General features: G+C 43.1%; 1 protein-coding gene across 2 annotated transcripts in view; it reads left to right on the forward strand.

Moving 5' to 3' along the window:
• Positions 1 to 22,266, forward strand: part of LOC141144246 (macrophage mannose receptor 1-like) — a 246,203-nt gene that overhangs the window by 151,019 nt on the left and 72,918 nt on the right. For both annotated transcript variants that reach the window (XM_073629729.1, XM_073629727.1), the window contains exons 23-25: positions 1,334 to 1,436; positions 15,763 to 15,998; positions 20,661 to 20,826. In XM_073629729.1, coding sequence (XP_073485830.1) covers positions 1,334 to 1,436; positions 15,763 to 15,998; positions 20,661 to 20,826 — 505 coding nt within the window. The remainder of the gene's footprint in view (positions 1 to 1,333; positions 1,437 to 15,762; positions 15,999 to 20,660; positions 20,827 to 22,266) is intronic.

Consider the following 22,266-nt stretch of genomic DNA (forward strand, 5'->3'; position numbering starts at 1 on the left):
TAAGTTGGGATAGGTCAGCAAAAATTTGATAATTGTGTCCTTGAAAATTAAGTTCCTTTTTTTTCTCTTGCAGCAATTAGTATTTGTTCTTTCGTTCTGTAATAATGAAATTTTGTGATTATATCACGTGGGGGTCCATCTTTCTTTTTGGCTGTGAGGGCTCTGTGTACTCTGTCCAGTTCTAAACGTTCAATAGGGATATCTGGCTTTAGTTCTTGTAATAGAGCAGTAATAGTAGATTGCAGGTCTGTCACAGTTTCAGGTATTCCCCTTATGCGCAAGTTTGAACGTCTGGCTCTATTTTCGTAATCTTCGAGCTTAGTTTGAAGTATTAAATTATCTTCTTTTAATTGTTCCAATTCTGTTATATTTACTTGGGTTGTAATTTCAATTTCATCCATTTTTATTTCTAAGGCTGCGGTGCGGTTTCCCAGCTCTCTTATTTCTTTGGTTAGGCTTTTTGTTATTTGGTCTGAGGTTTGTTTTAAAGCCTTATGAAGCATCTTTTCAAATTGTAATAATATTACTGGGGATGCTGAGGAGTCTTGTGGAGAAGTTTGTGAGAGGATTTGTTCTGTATCTGACTCAAATGGAGAGTCTTGCTGTGACATTTTCTGTCTGTGAGAGCGCCCTGATGCTGTATCTTGTGAGGTGACTGGAGCTGCTTTAGTTGCAGTGAGTGCCTGTGAGCTCTTTGTGAGGTGATTTTTATTTCTGCCACGGTTTCCTCCCAGTACCATATTTCCTGCCCAAACTTTCACAGTTTGTTCCCTGGGGCAAAAAGGTTCAAATGGATACCTTTTGAGCCTGCAGGCTCCGCTTTGTCCTTCTCTTCTCTCCTCAGCGGTGCGGAGCTCTAACAATGCATGTCTGCTCCGCTAGGCTCCGCCCATCTCCCCCTCCATTCCTTTATTTTCTATTCTATTTTATTCTCTTTGGAAATTGGAAAACTTTTCAAATTAGAATACTATTCTAAATGAATTTGAAAACTATTAGAATTCGAATCGTATAAACGAAACAAATTCCCGAAAATGAATTAAACGGGTTAAATGAATTTAACAAAACAAATTTATGTAAACAACGAATCGAAACAAAACAATTTTTTTCGTTCTACACATGTCTACCCGAAGGTTCTAGTTACGCCTCTGCACAGCATTAGCAATTGAATCTTACGTGTTTTTTTTATTATCGGATTCCATTAAAGTTTATCTAAACCGAAGAACCAAAATGTAATATATTGCACTGTACCAATCCTTAGTTGTGATGACTAAATTCATGTTTTAAGGCTTTTTTTGCCTTTGGTAATCCTGCCCATGGTAATGTTTCCTTGTAGACTGACTGTGTGGCTATGAAGGTGGGTGCAGTATTGGATGCTGGGACCTGGACCGAAGAAGACTGTGAACTGAAGAAAGGATTCATTTGCCAAAAGTCTGAAGGTAAGACTGTTTTAAGTGAGACAATCATGGCAAACCCCTCATTAATACTATAGTTACACTTGCTCTACAATCTCTTATGAACTGCTATTCTGCTGGTATAAAATTCTATATGTAAGGAAGGAGAAGTTCCGTTGTCTTCCTTTTGTAATACTAATAGCAGTACCAGTAGTTGAAGCTTGTAATTATTAAAGTTTCATATTAATCCTATGTAAATCAATAGGGGGGGATTTACGAAAAACAGAGCATACAGAATCTGGTACAACTGTGCATAGTAACCAATCAGCTTCTAACATCAGTAGACATGAGCACTACCAAAAAAAATTGTTTAGTTTTGTTTTTGTTTCATTTGTTTGTTTGTTTGTTTTTTTAGTTTATCGGATCATTCGTTATGATCGGCATTAGTAACTTCGGGTCATTTGTAACTTCAGATGCATTCGTATTCGTTCCGTTCCATTCATGTAGATGCGGCATTCGTTACTTCAGATTATTCGTAACTTCAGATGCATTCGTAATCGTTAGGTTCACTAACAGTTACTTTAGCCAAATTTGAAAGGAAATTCCAATAATAATGTGAATCTAATCTATCCCAAATTAGCTGCTATGGCGCAGAGACCTGAATAGAAGAATTACTGACTTCAGCTATTTTACCTATAATTTAATAGTTTATAATAATAAAAAAATAATAATAAAAATAATAAAAATTATAATAACATTTAATAATTTATTTAATAAAAGAAAATGCAAAAAACAAAATTATCCGAATGTAATAGATTCGTTAAACTCGTAGGTTAAATTGTTTTTTGTTCTTTTGGATTTTCGTTCTTTTGGATTTTCGTTCTTTCTGACAATTCATTTTTGTATGTATTCGTCAAGAGCCTTTCGTTCATTCGGATGCTTCTGAATGAACGAATAAGCCAAAATTTCGTCCGAAAACGAATTTGTAACGAAACATCAGCTTGCTCACTTAAGCTTTGACAATAAAATCTGCAAGCTGATTGGTGTTCTATGCAGAGCTGCACGAGATTCTGTGTGCTTCAGTTTGTGTGCGTTCAGGATTAATTAATTCTTTTGGCCAGAATGTTAATTTATTCTGGCCATTAGAATGCATACCTCCCAACATTTTGAGATGGGAATGAGGGACACCTACTAGCAAACGTATGTAGACATAGGACACGTCCCCTGCCACACCCCCTTATAGGAGAATTAACACACAAAAAATTAATTAAATCCACAAGGGACTTTTTTTTTACCACTACTATTTCTTTATATTGACTTTTAAAATGTACAAATGCAGCAATTTAAAAATTGGATGAAAGGTTTAGCACTGGGAAACACTTTTTGAAAGATAAAAAGTGCATTTTACATACTATATGGATCAGACCAAAATGAGGGACAAATGAGAAGGAAAGAGGGACAGAGGGACATTGCTCCAAATCAGGGACAGTCCCTCGAAATCAGGGACAGTTGGGAGCTATGAGAATGTATTAACGTGCAAACGCGTATCAACACATCTGGCGTTAACGCGTGTTTATGTGCATTTGCATATTTTTTCAGCACAAACTCTCCACTTCAGAATGCGCAAGTGATGGGTTCTTTTTTCTGCTTTGAAACACCTGTAAACGCCTGTACATGGACACAAAGGCTAAAACAGAGGGGCATTTAGAGGCAGAGAAAAAAGAACATTGAAGGCCTGTAAAACAGGCGTTTTTGAGTTGCAGTGTGCACAAGCACTAAATCAAAGCACTTACTGGGTTCCAATGTCTTTATACACATTTAAGTTATTAAACCGTAACAATTGCCTATCCAATTTCAGCCTCTCCTTTTACTTGCTGCTGAATCCAAATAACTCACTCCCATGTGCTAGAGGCCAACTTCAACAGATCATCCTCACTCTTCATGGCAATGTAATGGAGACTCCACTTTTGCAGCTATACTTTGCATTGTTCAGGTAAAATGAACACAAAAGTGGCACAGTGCGTAAAACATTTATTGAAGGTGTATCTCTGGCCAAAACTGTTTTTATTCCTTTTCCATTCTGGATAGAGTAAGGAAAAAGAAATGGCAATTTTCTTTGTTTTATCTGTGTCCTGTTTATCAGATTTATTTTCACTTTCAGACACCAACAGGAAATGAGAGGAAATTTCTCCAAAGCAAGGGAGATCTCCTCTTAGATACTGGTATTTGGAACAGGTTCCCTATAGGCAGATTTCCTCTCTATTTCTCTTGCTGTTATGAGTGTATTTAGATTTGGATTCCTATCACTTCCTATCATGGCAAAAAATAGTCACCAGGTACAGAGGAGGTGAATAGCCTTGATGGGGGCTCAGAGATACTGACAGATGTTTTAACCCTTCCCAAACATATTTCCAAGCTTAAAAAAGGACTTGGCTAGAAATGAACGCATTTCATATTTTAGACTTCTTCAGGTCTGTCTGGTGACTGCACGAAATGGCAGAAAGGTTAATATAACATCTTATTTACTTACCAAATTATACCAATGCTCTGATGCAGATATTCATGCCCATGCACTGCCAGCTACAGGTGCTGTTGTCCCTAAGCAGCACATCATCTGCTAAATGTTCAAGCAACAAGAAATATTAGACCTAAGGTTCGAGTGAACTTGTATAGCATCGTATAGAACAATAACAGTTGAACAGCGCCTTTGATACCACTATGCATCTTCCTACTTTTTTTTTATCATTGCTGCATTTCCTATGGCAACTGGTGAGTACTTTGTCTTATGGGCGCTGGTGGTAAAACTCTCTTTTTATGTCAAAACAAACTTTATTTAACAAATATAAAATAAGCAGTACAGGCTCCAAAGCAATACAATTTTGGTGCATTCACATTTCTTTCCAGATTACAGAAAAGAAAAAGCAAACAGTGCAAATAAGAGCATCCTCACTGTACAATCACTAAGTATCAACACAAAGCATGTTATCAGAGATCAATCATTTAGATATTCATGACTAGGGTAGATCAGAGGTCACCAATTAGCAATGACCCCTGGCCTGCATCTCAAGCTCTACCTCGCACTACCTAAATAAAACACTTTACTCAAAGTGAGATTAAATGGACGCAAGGCCTCTTATTATAAACAACCTAGGAATAAACAACATTACATTACAGGTCAACTTGGGTTGGAAGTCCTTAAAGCTACCTTATTACTGAAACATTGTGTCTGAGGCACCCACTAGCTAAGATATGCCCCCAGCCGCAAGACACTGCCTCGGGGGCAATCCCAGCTGACCTCAGACACATTACCGGTCTACCATGACCTGGTCACTATTATTGGACAACCAACTAGAGGACACCATACCAAAAATGGTTCCCCACCTCTTTCCCAAAACACCAGATTTTCCACCCTTTCAAGGACCCCAAACCTGCTACAAACTACCACCAACCCAAAGTAACCAAACAAAAAAGGAGGGAGGAAGGGTGGGCATTCATCTGATGACTTCAATTCTCTAACTGAATTTGCCACACCTATGCCTGCAAACTATACTCTTACACTCCTCCCAATCACCCCATCTCTTCAACCAATCAGGTAAGCACTATAACTTTACCACTTATACACAATTAACCCCACGCTGTAAGCTTCCCCTTCCACCCTGTCATGTATGCCCTGCGCTTATCCATTTCATTCCTAGCTCCGGGCCTGCCTTGACTAGGGTAGATCAGAGGTCACCAATTACCAATGACCCATGGCTTGCCTCTCAAGCTCTACCTCCCACTACCCAAATAAACACTTTACTCAAAGTGGGATTAAAGAATCCACAAAGGAAAGCTTTAAAGGTCTCCTAAACAGCACCAACACTAGCGTGACCCCTATGAGTATGCCAGAATTCAGCAATTTTGGTTACAATCTGTGTATGGGATGGAAATAAATCTAGCCAGAAGGTATTCAACTTCCAAGGGGCCCTAGACAGAGTCGAAGAAGGCTAAATCGCAAAGTAGGTGATTAATGGGGAATGGTCAGAGATGCCTCGGATGGCGTATTTAAAGTGATACTAAAGGTTTGTTTTAAAAAACAAACGTATTATACTTACCTCCTCTGTGCAAGAGTTTTGCACAGAGTGGCCCTGATCCTCCTCTTCTGGGGTCCCTCAGCGGCACTCCTCCTCTTCTCAAGTTCCCCCACGGAAACCCGCATTTCATGGGGACACTCGAGCGGGCGCACTTCCGAGTCTTGCTGCTGCAAGCATTGACACAAACAGCAGGACTCGGCCCTGCCCCCGGCTCCATGTCACTGGATTTGATTGACAGCAGCGGGAGCCAATGGCTCCTGCTGCTATCAATCTGTCCAATGAGGACCCAAGACAGCGACTGGAGCTGCTGTGCTCGTTCTCATCGCTGGAAAAATTGGGTTCAGGTAAGTAAAATGGGGGGCTCTGGGGGGGCTGCTGCAGCAGGGAAGGTTTTTCACCTTAATGCATAGAATGCATTAAGGTGAAAAACACTGAGACTTTACAACCCCTTTAATCTCTGACACATATTGGTCAGCTTCTGCCGAGCAAATGCACACGTCTATTCAGGATAAGGACAAGTGGTACTTAGAAAAACAAGAGAATTGCTTTCCCCCTGGGTATTTGCTCTGCCATGGATCAATCCAATGCAACTCATCAATACATTTTTTCAAAAGCGCGAAGAAAGTGCTGCGTACCACGATAACAGGAGGATTTTGATCTAGGACTAGGTCCAAATAACAATTGAAGTCTCCCATGATATACTGTATAGGGGGACATCTGGTGGACCCAACTGATACTCCAGTGCTGCTCCTAGCACCGGGTGATTGTATAGATGCGGAATGTAGACATGTGAGAAATATTCAGACAAATTTTTTGTTATTCAGATATATCTCAGTATAAATGAAGTCTACCAAAAATTTGTCTGAATTTCCGAAATTCTAATTGAAATTCAAATAGAATTTTACATCAAATCCCAGTCAAATTCGAACTGTAAACATATTTCTGAAATCAAAGACTGTGTGTGTTATTAGAGTACCATTTAGAAATAATGCTGTTTTTGTTAAGCCAAAGGTGGTTTAAAGCCATTGTAATCATTTGATGAAGATTTTTCTTTTTCACTTTGTTCACTTTGCCACATTCAAATCAAATGTGGTTTGTTCACTTTGCCACATTCAAATCGAAAAAATAAATCTAAAGTTTTCAATTTGACCAATTCAAAATTTATCGATTCGAACATTTTTAATCGAAACAAAAATAAAAGTGTAGCGCTATATATATTAATCAAAAGGTCATACATGCATACAAACAATGAATAGAACCTTATCACACCTTGTATGACCAAAGGTATGGGGTGCATAATAGAGTGACACTGTGTAATTCAAAACAACAGTTGAAATGAAATATAAATCTTAATTGCCAATTATAAATAATAATATCTAGAAAACCGTAAAGGTTCGGCAGATCAACCACTTAAGTCCATATGAAGAAAAAAGTCCAAAATATAAATTGGTAATAAATTGTGAAAGAAAAAACCACCACCAAAAGTCAAATAGCGGGAATCGTGAGGGATCCACCCGACATGTTTCAGCTAAGAAGCCCCAGATGACGGCTTCTTAGCTGAAACATGTCGGGTGGATCCCTCACGCTTACCGCTATTTGACGTTTTGAGCTGTCTTTGATCTTCTAATATGTGAGTCTATTTTTTATTATTTAAATAAACCAGTGTTTTAACGTTATCACGCTATGTGAGTTTTTATTCCTCGCATGGCATATGAATTATTTGTTTGGCCTATGTCGGACTGTTTGTGGATGTGGAAGCTGTGTTGTTATCCCTCTTCCTATTGCACGCTGAGGATATTTGACGAGTTATATTGTCCAGACCGGTTGGTCAACAAGCCTTTTTGACTTGTAAGACATAGGTCTTTTCAAGTCATTAAGTTCCGGTAAGCCTCTTGATGTTCCGGTGATGGCCCTGACACCTATCTAGACCCTCTGTTCACCTGTGGTTCCTTCATTGTCTACTTACCTGCCAGATTTGATGAATTTCATCTACGTGTGAACTTGGGAGTTATATTTCCATCATTTCTAATGTACAACCCCCATAGACTTTTGGTGGTGTTTTTTTCTTTCACAATTTATTACCAATAGGGATGAGCCGAACACCCCCCTGTTCGGTTCGCACCAGAACATGCGAACAGGAAAAAAGTTTATGGGACACGAACATGAATAATCAAAAGTGCTAATTTTAAAGGCTTATATGCAAGTTATTGTCATAAAAAGTGTTTGGGGACCCGGGTCCTGCCTCAGGGGGCATGGATCAATGCAAAAAAAAGTTTTAAAAACGGCCGTTTTTTCAGGAGCAGTGATTTTAACAATGCTTAAAGTCAAACAATAAAAGTGTAATATCCCTTTAAATTTCGTACCTGGGGGGTGTCTATAGTATGCCTGTAAAGGGGCGCATGTTTCCCATGTTTAGAACAGTCTGACAGCAAAATGACATTTTGAAAGAAAAAACCCATTTAAAACTACCCGCGACTATTGCATTGCCGACAATACACATAGAAGTTCATTGATAAAAACGGCATGAGAATTCCCCACAGGGAAACCCCGAACCAAAATTTAAAAAAAAAATGACGTGGGAGACCCCCTAAATTCCATACCAGGCCCTTCAGGTCTGGTATGGATATTAAGGGGAACCCCGGCCAAAATTTTTTAAAAAATGACGTGGGGTTCCCCCTAAATTCCATACCAGACCCTTCAGGTCTGGTATGGATTTTAAGGGGAACCCCGCGCCAAAAAAAAAAAAAAAAAAAAAACGGCGTGGGGTCCCCCCAAAAATCCATACCCGACCCTTATCCGAGCACGCAACCTGGCAGGCCGCAGGAAAAGAGGGGGGGACGAGAGTGCGGCCCCCCCCTCCTGAACCGTACCAGACCACATGCCCTCAACATTGGGAGGGTGCTCTGGGGTAGCCCCCCAAAACACCTTGTCCCCATGTTGATGAGGACAAGGGCCTCATCCCCACAACCCTGGCCGGTGGTTGTGGGGGTCTGCGGGCGGGGGGCTTATCGGAATCTGGAAGCCCCCTTTAACAAGGGGACCCCCAGATCCCGCCCCCCCCCCTGTGTGAAATGGTAAAGGGGTACTTACCCCTACCATTTCACTAAAAAACTGTCAAAAATGTTAAAAATGACAAGAGACAGTTTTTGGCAATTCCTTTATTTAAATGCTTCTTCTTTCTTCTATCTTCCTTCATCTTCTTCTTCTTCTGGTTCTTCTAGCTCTTCTGGTTCTTCCTCCGGCGTTCTCGTCCAGCATCTTCTCTGAGGCGTCTTCTATCTTCTTCTCCTCGAGCCGCTCCGCACCCTCATTTCCCCTTAACGTTTTCAGTAGGTTCAATCAGAATAGCTAGGGGAGGATCAGCACACATTAGGTTGCTAAAGAGTTAGCCCAGTTGCCTTCACGAGTTTTGCAGTGTACCTAAAAATGATTCTGATGCTGCTACTCATGGTGCACATGAGCCAGGAGCCAGACCTATGAATGCAGAGTGATCCTTCAGTAGACCACAGAGATAAGGGATGGAGAAGGTCTCTGTGATCTGTAGCTAGTATCCAATAGAAGTACACAGAAATTTCATTTGGCTCGGTGGGAGAGTGACAAGTAATGTCTGTGTACATCAGAGACTGTGTTATTGTTCTTTTAAACCACGTGGGGAAGAACCTAATAAGTTTTTTTGCTCTTGGGAGAGTGTCAGCCTGGTCTTTTGTCACTTTACGCCAGTGCTGAATGGGTTAAGGCAGACTCCAGAAGGGTTTTGGCGCACTGCTGGAAGAAAGAGGCAGGCGTTGAAGTTTCTGCTGAGCAGCCGGACCAATCTCTTGGCAGGGGGAGGAGTCACTGCTCTACAGAGGAGGAGACCGGTTGTGCGCACCCTCATCTTGGGTCCATGTGCTGCGAGACCTAGAGAGAAGCATGGCGTACCTTGGAGTTTCCAATGCTGACTGGAAAGTCTTTGCACCGGGTGTTGGCCCTGGGCCTGTTGGGCCGAAAGAAGCTATTATGGACATCAGAGTGCGTTTCATCCCCAAAGGTACACGGCGGGAGGCTATGAAGTGACTTGGCTGCTATGCTCAGGACTGGCTACAGATATCAGGCCCTGGATCACCTGCCACTGAAGTGAATCGCTACTGGAGGTAGTCTCGCTAGCCTTATCACCACGGGTGCTGCAAGTAAAGTGGGGTAGGTGTGTTGCTACTGATGCTAGGGAACCAGCTCCTGAGGTCGCTGCCACGGTTGTTTTCTTTGCTGAGGTGTCCACTTCTGCAGCCGTGCCCACTGCAACTGTGCCTACTACAAAGCCAGGTGCCTTAGTGACCTCTCGCGGCCGCGGTTGAGGTCACCTAGATTTCCTGATGATGTAACCTCCCAGGGAGAAAGCTGCTGAGCCTGTTAAGCCAGATGTGAATGAGAGCAGTGTGCCTGTTGGGACAGTGAAACCTGTAGCCACAAAGGGAGTAGAGTCAGGAAAGTCTGCCGCTGCATGTTTAAAGTCTGACCTACTCCCGGCTGAGGAATTCTCTACAGAGTCAGACTCTGATATCTTGTCAGATAGAATTTCTTGATTTATTCTCTGACACTGTGTCCTTTGGAGAGATGGACTGATAGTGAAATTGAACAGCTGTTTGAGCCTGTATAGGAGGATGTTCTCTTATCCACTTGTACCCCCCAGTAATATGCCTAAACTGCCCACCTCCTCCTCTCATGTCCCTTGTCTGGCAAATTCTCTGGAAGAAGAGCATCGGGCTCACTGTACTAAAATCACTAATGTTGCTGTGCGAGTATTCCCTTCATTCCCCAGCGTCTCCCAAAAGCCAGACACAATCGCAGGCTATCCTGTAAAGTATGCTCCATGTACTCCAGTGTTACCTGGCTGTGGAGGCCCTAAACTTCTACCAAAGTTATCCAAACTACAGCGCATTGTGATGTAAAAAGTGGCTGAGGAATATGGTTACCTGTACCCATATGTACCAGAGACTCTGATTGCTGAAATCCAATGTAGGCGAGCGCAGTGGATTGATACCGCCATCAGAGACTATTTGAAAATTTCTGTTTGTGATATGAAGAAATTGTCACCCAGAAATGCAGGGAGATACACTACAATGTTGCAAACCTGGGACTATGGTCGTCACATGTACAAGAACTGTGTTATCAATAGGGATGAGCTTCGAGTTCGAGTTGAACCCATGTTTGACTCGAACATCGCCTGTTCGACCGTTTGTCGAATTGCGAACGTTATGGGCCATTCGTGCCAAATTCGAGTGGCGCGTCATGGCCCATAATTCACTGCGGCATCGCAGTGCATTACTGGCTGATGATTGGCCAGGCATGCACTATGACCCGCATGCTTGGCCAGTCACAGCGCCGTCTGTACAGAGAGCCGTAATTGGCCAGAGCCAGGGTGGCTTTGGCTAATTATGGTTCAGGGGGTTTAGTACACGCCCCACACTATATAAGGGCGCCTGCGTGGCGGCCTTGTGTAGTGTGTTGCGGCGGCGGAGAGATAGACAGAGTAGGCAGGCCAGTCAGTTAGCTGCACTTAGTGTATTGTGTGTATATATATGCATCCTAGGTGTTGTGTGTGTATATACATATATATATATATATATATATATATATATATATATATACTGTATTCAGTATAGCTAGATCCGTTCCTGTTATTCTCTTCCTACTGACAGGCAGGCAGGTGTTTTTACAGTATTTACAGCTACCTGAAGAAAATTGCTGGTGTTTATCTGATCCTATTAGTACCACAGGCAGGCAGCTACAGTATTTACAGTTAGTGTACTGTATCCTCTGCACAGTGTGCACCTAAAGCTACCTGAAGAAATTTGGTGGTGTTCTTCTGATCCTATTAGTACCACAGGGAGGCAGCTGCCGTATTTTCAGTTAGTGTACTGTGTCCTCTGCACAGTGTGCACCTTAAGCTCCCTGAAGACAATTGCTGGTGTTCTCATACTAATAATACTACAGACAGGCAGTTGATTCTGCTAGCTGCAGTATCAGTATATATATATACATCCCAGCTTTTTGCAGCTACATCTCACTGCAAGCCATTAGTATGTCTGGAAGGCAGAACAAGGAGAGGCAGTCACAAGCCAATAAAAGAGGGCAAGCAGGCTCTGTGACTAGAGGCAACAGTGCTGGTCGTGGAGATGGTGCATCCTCATCAGCACGTGGCCGTGAGACACGCTTGTCCTTTTTTTCGGCAGCTGGCCGTGGTAAGCCGCAACATGCGGAAGACTTGGTAGAGTGGATGACCAAGGCGTCCTCATCCTCCTCATTCTCTCTCACCTAGGCTCAGGGTACTTTGTCTGGCAAAGCAGCTGCCAACGCGGCCTCTTCCCTCGGCTCAATGGCATCAGTCACTCCCTTCCTAGCCCCACCATGTCCTCCTGAGGAGTCCCCTGAACTGTTTGACCACAGTGTTGGGTACATGTTCCAGGAGGATGCCCAGCGTTTTAAAGGCTCCGATGACGGTACTAGAGGAAGACAGTAACGTGAGCCCAGAGAGAGGGGGTGCCCAAGAAGGACATCAATCTGGCAGTCATGTTCCCCCAGCTGCAGCATACTGCCAGGTTTGCTCCAGTGATGAGGAGGGAGGGGATGATGAGGTCACTGACTCCACATGGGTGCCTGATAGGAGAGAGGAGGAGGAGGCACATCTCCAATGAGGCAGGATGCCCTCCAGGGGCCAGCTTAAGGGCAGCACACTGAATGCATCACACCGCAGAGCTCCGCATGTGCAGGGCGCTGCTGTCTCTGCACGTTATTCCAAAAGTTCTTTGGTGTGGGCCTTTTTTGAGACAAGTGCATCAGATCCCACCGCTGCTATTTGCAACATATGTCTCAAGCGTATCTCGCGTGGCCAAAACATCGCCCGCTTGGGCACCACATGCTTGACCAGACACATGTCGACCTGCCATGCAGTTCGTTGACAAGCGTACCTAAAAGACCCACACCAAAGAACAAAGCGGACCTCATCAGCTGGGTTCTCCAACCCCACTATACCTTCAGTCCTCTCTGAAACCTGCACTGAGAGGAATGAAGGTGTAGAGTTAGGTGTGTCACAGCCAAGTACTTGCGGGCAATCTGCTATCGGTACACCAACGTCAGATTGTACCAGGCAAATTCCCCTGCCCCAGCTGCTGCACCGCCGAAAGAAGTTCGCTCCCAGCCATCCACATGCCCAGCGGTTGAATGCTAGCTTGACTAAATTGCTAGCACTTCAACTGCTGCCTTTTCAGTTGTTAGACTCTACCCCCTTCCGTGAGTTTGTGGAATGTGCGGTTCCTCAGTGGCAGGTTCCCAAACGCCACTTTTTCTCACAGAAGGCGATTCCGGCTCTCTACCTGCATGTGGAAGGCAATGTCTTGGCCTCGCTGGACAGGGCGGTCAGCGGTAAGGTGCATATTACCGCTGACTCATGGTCCAGCAGGCATGGACAGGGACGTTACCTATCTTTCACTGCGCACTGGGTGACTCTTCTGGCAGCTGGGAAGGATGCAGGACAGGCCCACCAAGAGTAATTGTGAGGGCTTACAGTGTTGTGGCAACACCACCACCACCAAAGGCCCAATTTTTCTGCCCCTGTTCAACAGGTGCATGTAATTACAATTCTTGATATAATATTTCACAGCAGGGCCCGTTCTAACGCCCACCAAGAGTAACTGTGAGGACTTACAGTGTTGTGGCACCAGCACCACCACCAAAGGCCCAATATTTCTACCACTGTTCAACAATGGCATGTAATTACAATTCTTGATCTAATATTTCACAGCATGGCCCATTCAAACCAAGAGTAACTGTGAGGGCTTACAGTGTTGTGGCAACACCAACACCTAAGGCCCCAATTTCTGCAGAGTATATAGGGCAGGCCCCTACTTTTAAACATCCAACTTACAAACGTCTCCTACTTGCAAACGGAAGGAGACAACAGGAAGTGAGATGAAATCTACCCCTAGGAAGGGAAATTCTCTCCTGTAAGAGTTAATATGGGAAAACGTGTTTCCTCTTCACTGATGCTTTATCACCAATCCTTGTTTCATTAAAAACTCCAAATTTTCAAAAAACATTTGTCATTGGGACAGAAAGTGAGGTGAAATCTTCTGAAGAGGTGCACAGACAGCAAAACAAATGTTACAGGGGTGATAACCCTTCCCTATGTTTTCCAAAAAGCCTAAAAATAGATTTTTTTGGCTGGAGCTACATTTTAAAAATGTACCAGTTCAAAATTACAAACAGATTCTACTTAACAACAAACCTACAGTCCCTGTCTTGTTTGCACCGCCTTTATACTGCTGTTCAGAGTATATAGGGCCTGGGGGCCCCACGCCTTTCCTTTTTTTAATTTGGGTGCGGGGTTCCCCTTAATATCCATACAAGACCCAAAGGGCCTGGTAATGGACTGGGGGGGGTACCCATGCCATTTGTCTCACTGATTTTCATCCATACTGCCAGGACCCGACATTACATTAAAGCTACAAGCAGTTTTAAATTACTTTTATTCCTTTAAAAATTTCATTTTGTGCAGGGACTGTTCTATGCATGGGAAACACGCGCCACTTTACAGGCATACTATAGACACCCCCCAGGTACGATATTTAAATAAATATTTCACTTTTTTCTTCACTTTAGGCATCATCAATCACTGCTCCCAAAAACGGCTGTTTTTGAAACTTTTTTGTATTGATACATGTCCCCTGGGGCAGGACCCAGGTCCCTAAATCCTTTTTAGGACAATAACTTGCATATTAGTTAACAAACTTAGTTAGTTAGCAAACTTTCGGTCCGTTCGCAGGTTCTGGTGCGAACCGAACCGGGGGGTGTTCGGCTCATCCCTTGTTATCACCAAGCTGACTTACGGCAATACATCACCACTATTGGATTATCTGGGAAGCCTATTCAACTGCCTGATCCACGTTACCACTGGTGATGCCTCAAGCTGTTCTTATTCTTAAGTCAGCATGGAACACAGCTCTGTTGCTCAGTTTAGCTGTGTTGTTCCACAGGAAATAGTACTTCACATGGAAGGAATCCTGTTGTGGGGACACTCCTACCTGTACTGTTTGCTGCTGGACTGTGCTCCTGATACCTGCAGTTGCAGGAAGTGCCCTAAAAGTTGCTCTGGATTCTCAGCATGTCCTTGTCCTCCATGTGTGAGGAAAATACCCTCCATCTATTGCAAAAGGCTGAGTCATGTTTAAGTTTCTGTGTTGCCAGTGTGAAAGTCTGCAACACTATAGTTTCAAGTCTTTAGTCCCTGAAATCAGTGACCGGGGAAAACAAGTTGTTGTTAATCTATAATGGAACTCTGTAGCGTTACTTCAGATCTAAGGAAAGTTTTTGTTGGACTTTGGTGTGACAGAGCCAGCAAGTTTGTGCCTGCTGAACTCTGGGGATACAGAGGCAGTATGAATCGACAAGATCAAAGGCCAAAAGGAATTTAAAGTCTGTGTCTATTGGACTCTGGGGTTTCAGAGATAATATTATATTCTAGTTAGGTAGTCAGGTAAGCTGTGCTTTTGTGTGTTGGGGCAAGCTTACATTTGAAACCTACACTAAATGGACTGCAAAGTATGTTCAAGTGACTTTTTGCTTTACTGTCCCAGATGGAAGCGGAGGAGACAACCTGAGTAAACAGTAAATTCTTTATCTTCATAGTGATAGCTTAGCAATTGAATGCGTTAAGTATATTGATAGAATGTGTATATACTTCTTGGAAGAAGGTGTTACTCTCTAGAGAGTGGGGCCTCCTTCATGCTGTTGATATTTCTGTGTACAGTTTATTTGCTAGGACTGTAGAGTATAGAATAATTAAAATATACTAATGTGAGTTTACCTTTATACATTTTTATCTTCCTCGGCTGAGAGTAAGCAATGTTAAAAAAAAAAAGAATATCTATATCTATATATAGATATAGTGAGAGAGATATGTTTTTCTTTAATGTAAAATATAGTGACAATAATTCTTCGGCTGATGCAGAACTAAAAATATGACTTGCCATATACTTTAAAAAGTGTTTTTAAAGATGGTATTAATAATATTGTCAAGTCGCACACTTCGAAACCTGAAAACAAAATGTACCTATAAACTATTATACACCACATGTTTGATAACTGCTGAGCTGGGCCCTAATATATTAATACTATTAGGAGCAACTCAAAATGAATTTTGGGTGGAGTTGGACTTAAAATATGGTGCCAACAGCAAGTATGGACATTAACACCTTAACATTTGAAATATATTTTTGAATTTGATAGTGATTTAACTGATTTGATTATCCTCTCCTCTCCAGACTCTTCCCTGCCTGTTGGGACAACTGTGGCTCCACTATCAGACCAGTATAAGTTTGGTGATGCCAGCTACAAGTTTCAGAAAACGAAGATGAAGTGGGATGAAGCACAAAGAATGTGTAAACAATTGGACTACACGCTTACTAGCATTTTAGAAGCATACACGGCTTCCTTTCTAAGAGTGCAACTAGACAGATTTAAGGAACCTTTCTGGATTGGGCTTTACAGTAATAATAAGGTTAGTATGAAATGCTGTGAGTATACACAGAAACTATTGCAAAAGTAAAAATGTAAGATGCCACAAGATGTATTGGTTTCATTTGGTCTCATATGTAAATACTACAGCCAACAAAGCAAGCTGACAATACAGTGCAGTGGCCCAGGTTATATAAATGTAGCACCCTCTAGTGGTACTAGGATGTGTACAGAGTTTTTTTAGTGTAGATAAATTTCCAGGCTTGGCTGGCAGCCAAACCTGTTTGTTTTGATCTGGGTTGGGAGTGACTCAGATAGAGCTGGGTGACTCACAGGCAGCATCACTGAGACCTCCCACTTCTTTCCAGAACATGCTGACATCTTCTGGGAAGGAGGAGAGGGGAGGTGGAGCTTCCTGGAGTATTCTGAGGAGCCCTGACCAATCCCCAAACTGCATTGGCAGGGGGCAGGCCTCCTCAAATACTCAGTCAGCCCAGCTAGGGAGGAGTTGTTCGGGAGGAAGCTGGAGATTGAGTGCTAGGCTGTCGTGGCCTTTGAGGGAGCTCCCCAGTCTGGGGGGGGGGTTGACCTTGGGCCTGGGCTCAGGTGCGGACGGAAGCTTCTTGGACAGGAGGCAAGGGAGCAAGAAGAGGACAGCAGGAGAGCACTGCAAGGCAAGTCTCCAGGGAGGAACAACAGGTCGGAGCCAGGGGGGCTGGTGAGTTACACACAGTCAGGGGGACTGTGAGGCATGCTTGAGAGGACTGGGAGGTTGCAGTCTGGGATGGGTACAGAGCCAGTGGTGTGGACTGTGGCGGGCAGTGAGGAGAGGCAGCTGCAGCCAAGAGGGATCAGTAGCCATGTGGACAGCTAGCACTAGGACTTCCTACATTTTTTCTACACCAAAGGGGCCCATGGTCCCTACCTGCAAAGGGCATTTTCTAAGGCCTAATCTAAAGTGCTAGAAGTGAGGAATCAATTGATGTGCTCAGGAGTGAGATCAGTAGTCAAGTGATGTGCTGGAGGAAGAGAAGAAATTGTATATACTGGAGAAGTATATAGTTCTCAGTCCCTACATTGTCTGTTTGCAATCAACTGGGCATCTCATAATCATCCCATCCCCATCCAAGTTGAATTCCCTCAATAAAAATAACAAAAACAAAGGGTACAGAGCAGTGCATTCCAAAGTGTGTAAGGAAGGGACAACATAGTATGTCAATCCAATTTAAAATAAGATTGTGAATCACCTTTCACTCAAATCTCAAAGTACAGCACTGTATACAGAACAGTGAAACTATATGAAGTAATGTACAGAATATTGTACAGTGTGGATGAATTTTGGAGTCTTTAACTCTTTGCTGTGCAGCAGCACAGAATATACAGTATGTTGCACAGCTGAGCATACAGAGTGCAGCACTCTGGAGGATGTAAAGTACAGCAAAGCACACAGTGTGCAGTGGTCTGAAGCAGGGCCGCCAATAAGGGTAAACCCCCAGTCCTCCTGTATGGGGGCTGGGCCCCATCAATTCATCACGTGGGCTCGGGCAGCTGACAAGCAGAAGGAAGGGGAATCTGGACAAGAGGGGGTGATCAATGCAGCGGGGGGAGCATTTACTGGAACAGATCCCCTGTAGTTCCCCCCTGCAGCCAGCTTCTCCTCCTCTTCCTCCCGCTGGCTTTCAGTTGCTGCAGGGAGAACTACATGTGATCGGTTTCAATAAATTCTGCACCGATCACCCCCTCCTGTCCAGATTCCCCTTCCTTCTGCTGCCTAGGCCCCACATCGCTGCTGGCTTCCCTTTCTCTCCCTCCTGCCGGGTGCTGCGGGTACACAGGGGGATCAGTGTCAGGATAAAGAGGACGGGAAAGGCCCCGCAAATATGTCATATTTAATGGTTCTTCCTTTTCTGAATGAACACAGTGAGTGATCGGTGCCTATCACTCACTGTGTTCATAACTGAAGCATAGTAAAACGTATTTACTATGCTTTATTTTGTGAGAGAGCACTGCACCTTGAGCCCACCCAGTTGTGTGACAATAGCAAAAATAATATTCGCTATTGTCTTCCTGCTTCTCCTCCCGGCCAATCAAGAAGCTGGTCTTAGGACCAGATTGGCCAAGAGGAGAAGCGTTCTTATTGACTGGTACCGGGGGCAGGGAGGATGTACGGGGAGGTCCAGGAGATAGCCGCTGACATCAGAGCATCGGCGCAACCTCTCTGCTCTGCATCGCCGACAAGAGCTCGACTGCATGCGTACCACCCACCAGAATGGGGAGGGGGTTGGGTGGTCTGTTTGTCGCCCCCGGGGGGGGGGGATCAGGTGGTTTGTTTGCCACCACTGGTGCCTACAGATATACGCCTACTGTGCCCAATGGCAAGTCCTGCTTTGGGCACAGTAGGTCTATACAGGTCTATACAAGAAACCTATACATGTTGATATTACTGTGAATATTCACTGTGCTGTCACGCTATGTTTGTGTGACAGTATAGTCATTGTAATTACTGTTTAATACCAGCTTAGTAAAAGAAATCATTCTGGTTAATTACAATTTGTGTGCAGTGTTGTCTTTTCTCCTGCAGGTGGAGCAACAGATACCCAGGTAGAGGTACATTATAACTGTATTATACATTGTGAGATTATAGTTTGTATCAGTATCATTACAACACTGCACTACAGCTGTGTCAAGGGGATTGATCCAAATTAACAAGGGGTGTTTGAAGAGAGAACAGGCCCAATCAAATACTAGCAGCTCCTTCGGGGGTCAGTGCTACATATATAAATTCACCTATATGTTGTACCTTGCCTCAAGAGTTATTCTGTTATATGTTCTCGTAAATATCTAGGACTGGGTATATTCCAGGGGCTTAACTAAGCTCCCTGAGCCAATATAATAATACATGAATCTGTCAGAAGTGGTGTGTTTCACATTAATTAAGCAGATAGACCTATTTCAACTAGCTAGGAAACTGCCCTTCATTAACAGAGTGAATGTCGCAGATTACCACTAGGATTGACCTTGTCATACAGGATATGAGCTGTCAGCAGATAGCTCGGATCCATATTTCTGCCTCAGCAGTGATTACACTACATTGGCTGAGCATACAGGGTGAAAAACCTTCCTCCTCTTTCTGGCTCTGAGCTGAGGGTAGGGAAGGATGGTGGGTTTAGAGAGATTAGAGCATGCAGCTCCTGCTCTTTATGCAAAGCAGAGCGCAAATGGAGCAGTATATGCTTCTTTTTTTATGTTTAGAAGTGGTGCAAGCACTGTTCTTGCATCACTCTTTGTTAACTCCTCCCATTATGTCAAAGTTGCATTGAGAAAGGTTACTTAAAAGTGTTTGTTTTATTTTTTTTACATTTTTTTCCTCTTCATTAGGACCTATGAAATAAAATTTGTGCTTCCAAATCTGCTACCAATTAAAGCCTACAGGAAAATGTATAATATGTAGAACCCTCCTAGTTAGGTGCTAGGATTAGGTAAATTTGGTTATGGCTCACTGTATCCAGTGGAGATGCAGTTTGTTGCTAGGCAAATTTAGTTTTGTCTCACTGTATTCATTATGGCTGCAATATCTGGGTTGGGGAAATTTAGCTCTAGCTAACTGTAATCAGTGCAGCTGCATGTGATTGGTTAGGTCTGTTCTATGTCTCACGGGCTGCAGGTTTGATTACTCCTCTCTCTTCACAACCCTCTGGTTAGTTCTAAAATATAGGTGTGGGTTAATGTAAATTGGCAAATATTTATACTGTCCCACCCAATTTTTGTGAAACCCTACACAGGTAGCTGCTGGTAAATGGGTATAAATAGTCTGAGACCTGGGGCAGAATTGTCTTTTTCCCAGGAAGGAAATCACAGTCTAAGTAAAGGGGGCTGCTTGTCCTCTTAGGTCATCCTGCCATGTGCCTGCGTGGTGCTGAGGCCTCAGGTGGGTGACCTGAGGGCCTGCTTTGCTGGAAGCTGCAGAAAGCATGGATGTTGGAAGGAGGCAACCAACTTTCTATGGACATTTGTACAGACTGGCAAGAGATCCTAGAGACTGTGGGCTGCTGCCAACCCTCTGGTGCTAGAGAGTCAGCTGTGTGTGTGTGTGTGTAAATGGGGACATTAGCTGGTGTCCTGAAGAGCTTCGCCCATTTAATTCATTGTGAAGGCACTCTGCTGAAATTGCTCAAAAGAGGAAGCTTTTGTGCCTTTAGCTACTACTACAAAGCCAAGTCCAGTGACTGCTTTTACAAGGACTTTGCTTACAGTTCTACCAAAGGAAGTCCAGTGTCCTCACTCTACATAGTTCTTTTTGTAGTATCCCACTCATTCCTCTAACCCTGTCCAAGTTACCTAAAAAATAAAAGCATAAAATGAACACCCCTGGACTGTTTATTGTGCCAGAGAGAGACTGTGACTGTGTGCCTGGCTGCGCGGCAACTGCTGAAAAAAGGAACCTTGTGGAACTTTCCAGTGCCACCTACGAGGGTGGCGCTACAAGTACATTAGAGTACGCTAAAAAAAATAATCGAAGGACCCATTTACATTGCAATATGCAGGTTGAAAAATTCGGTCTGTATTGTCTTGGTCTGCATGTATGGGATATATTAACTTTGGAATAAACTGTAAGGCAAAAACAAATATGCCCCCCCCCCCCAATAGTTGGGGTACATTGACGGTATCAGAATCCAGAATAACACTGTTACTTTAATTGTTTCAGACTGACAATCAGTACAAATGGTCTGATGGCTGGAAACTCCGTTACACCAAATGGGCTTCTCAAGAACCAAAGGAAAAGAGCGGTTGTGTTTATATCGATGTGGACGGCCAGTGGAAGACGGCATCCTGTGATGAGAGTTATGCTTCAATCTGCAAGCAAAGCAGTGGTAAGTTGAATATGATTGTATGAATGCACTTTCCTAATGTTCCTGCTTCTTTCAGTACTGCATGCTAGAACCTGTCACTGCCTTCTTTGCTTTTATTCCATGTAACAACTACTAATGCGTTCACTGTAATGCAAATGACATACAAATAAGAGAAAGGATACTAATATAATACTTTCATATGAAAGATACAATACTGAGGTGTATTACATTCTTGGGAATTTGTATATAACGGAGTAATTGATAGTAAATTTTAAGGGCTCATTCAGATGGGTGCTGACTAGAGATGAGCCGAACACCCCCCGGTTCGGTTCGCAGCAGAACACGCGAACAGGCAAAAAATGTGTTCGAACACCGTTAAAGTCTATAGGACATGAATGTGAAAAATCCAAAGTGCTAATTTTAAAGGCTTATATGCAAGTTATTGCCATAAAAAGTGTTTGGGGACCCGGGTCCTGCCTCAGGTGACATGTATCAATGCAAAAAAAAGTTTTAAAAGCAGCCGTTTTTTCAAGAGCAGTGATTTTAATAATGCTTAAAGTGAAAAATGAAATATTCCTTTAAATATCGTGCCTGGGGGTGTCTATAGCATGCCTGTAAAGTGGCACAGTTTTCCTGTGTTTAGAACAATACCACAACAAAATTACATTTCGAAAGGAAAAAAGTACGCAATTTAAAACTCGCGACTGTAATGTATTGTCGGGTCCCGGCAATATAGATAAAAATCATTGAAAAAAACGGCATGGGTTCCACCCCCCCAGTCCATTACCAGGCCCTTTGGGTCTGGTATGGATTTTAAGGGGAACCCCGCACCCAAATTTAAAAAAAAATGGCGTGGGGGTCCCTCAGGCACTATATACTCTGAACAGCAGTATACAGTTGTGCTCATAAGTTTACATACCCTGGCAGAATGTATGATTTTTTGCCCATTTTTCAGAGAATATGAATGATAACACAAAAACTTTTCTTTCACTCATGGTTAGTGTTTGGCTGAAGCCATTTATTATTAATCAACTGTGTTTACTCTTTTTAAATCATAATGGCAACAGAAACTACCCAAATGACCCTGATCAAAAGTTTACATACCCTGGTGATTTTGGCCTGATAACATGCACACAAGTTGACACAAAGGGGTTTGAATGGCAATTAAAGGTAACCAATCCTCACCTGTGATCTGTTTACTTGTAATTAGTGTGTGTGTAATAAAGGTCAATGAGTTTCTGGACTCCTGACAGACCCTTGCACCTTTCATCCAGTGCTGCACTGACGTTTCTGGATTCTGAATCATGGGGAAAGGAAAAGAATTGTCAAAGGATCTGCAGGAAAAGGTAGTTGAACTGTATAAAACAGGAAAGGGATATAAAAAGATATCCAAGGCATAATCAAGGGATCCCACATCCATAGAAATTTCAATCGGTTGTATCAGCATCAGGTGCTTGATAG

Source organism: Aquarana catesbeiana, linkage group LG05 (assembly GCF_042186555.1).
Source record: "Aquarana catesbeiana isolate 2022-GZ linkage group LG05, ASM4218655v1, whole genome shotgun sequence".
Lineage (NCBI taxonomy): Eukaryota > Metazoa > Chordata > Amphibia > Anura > Ranidae > Aquarana > Aquarana catesbeiana.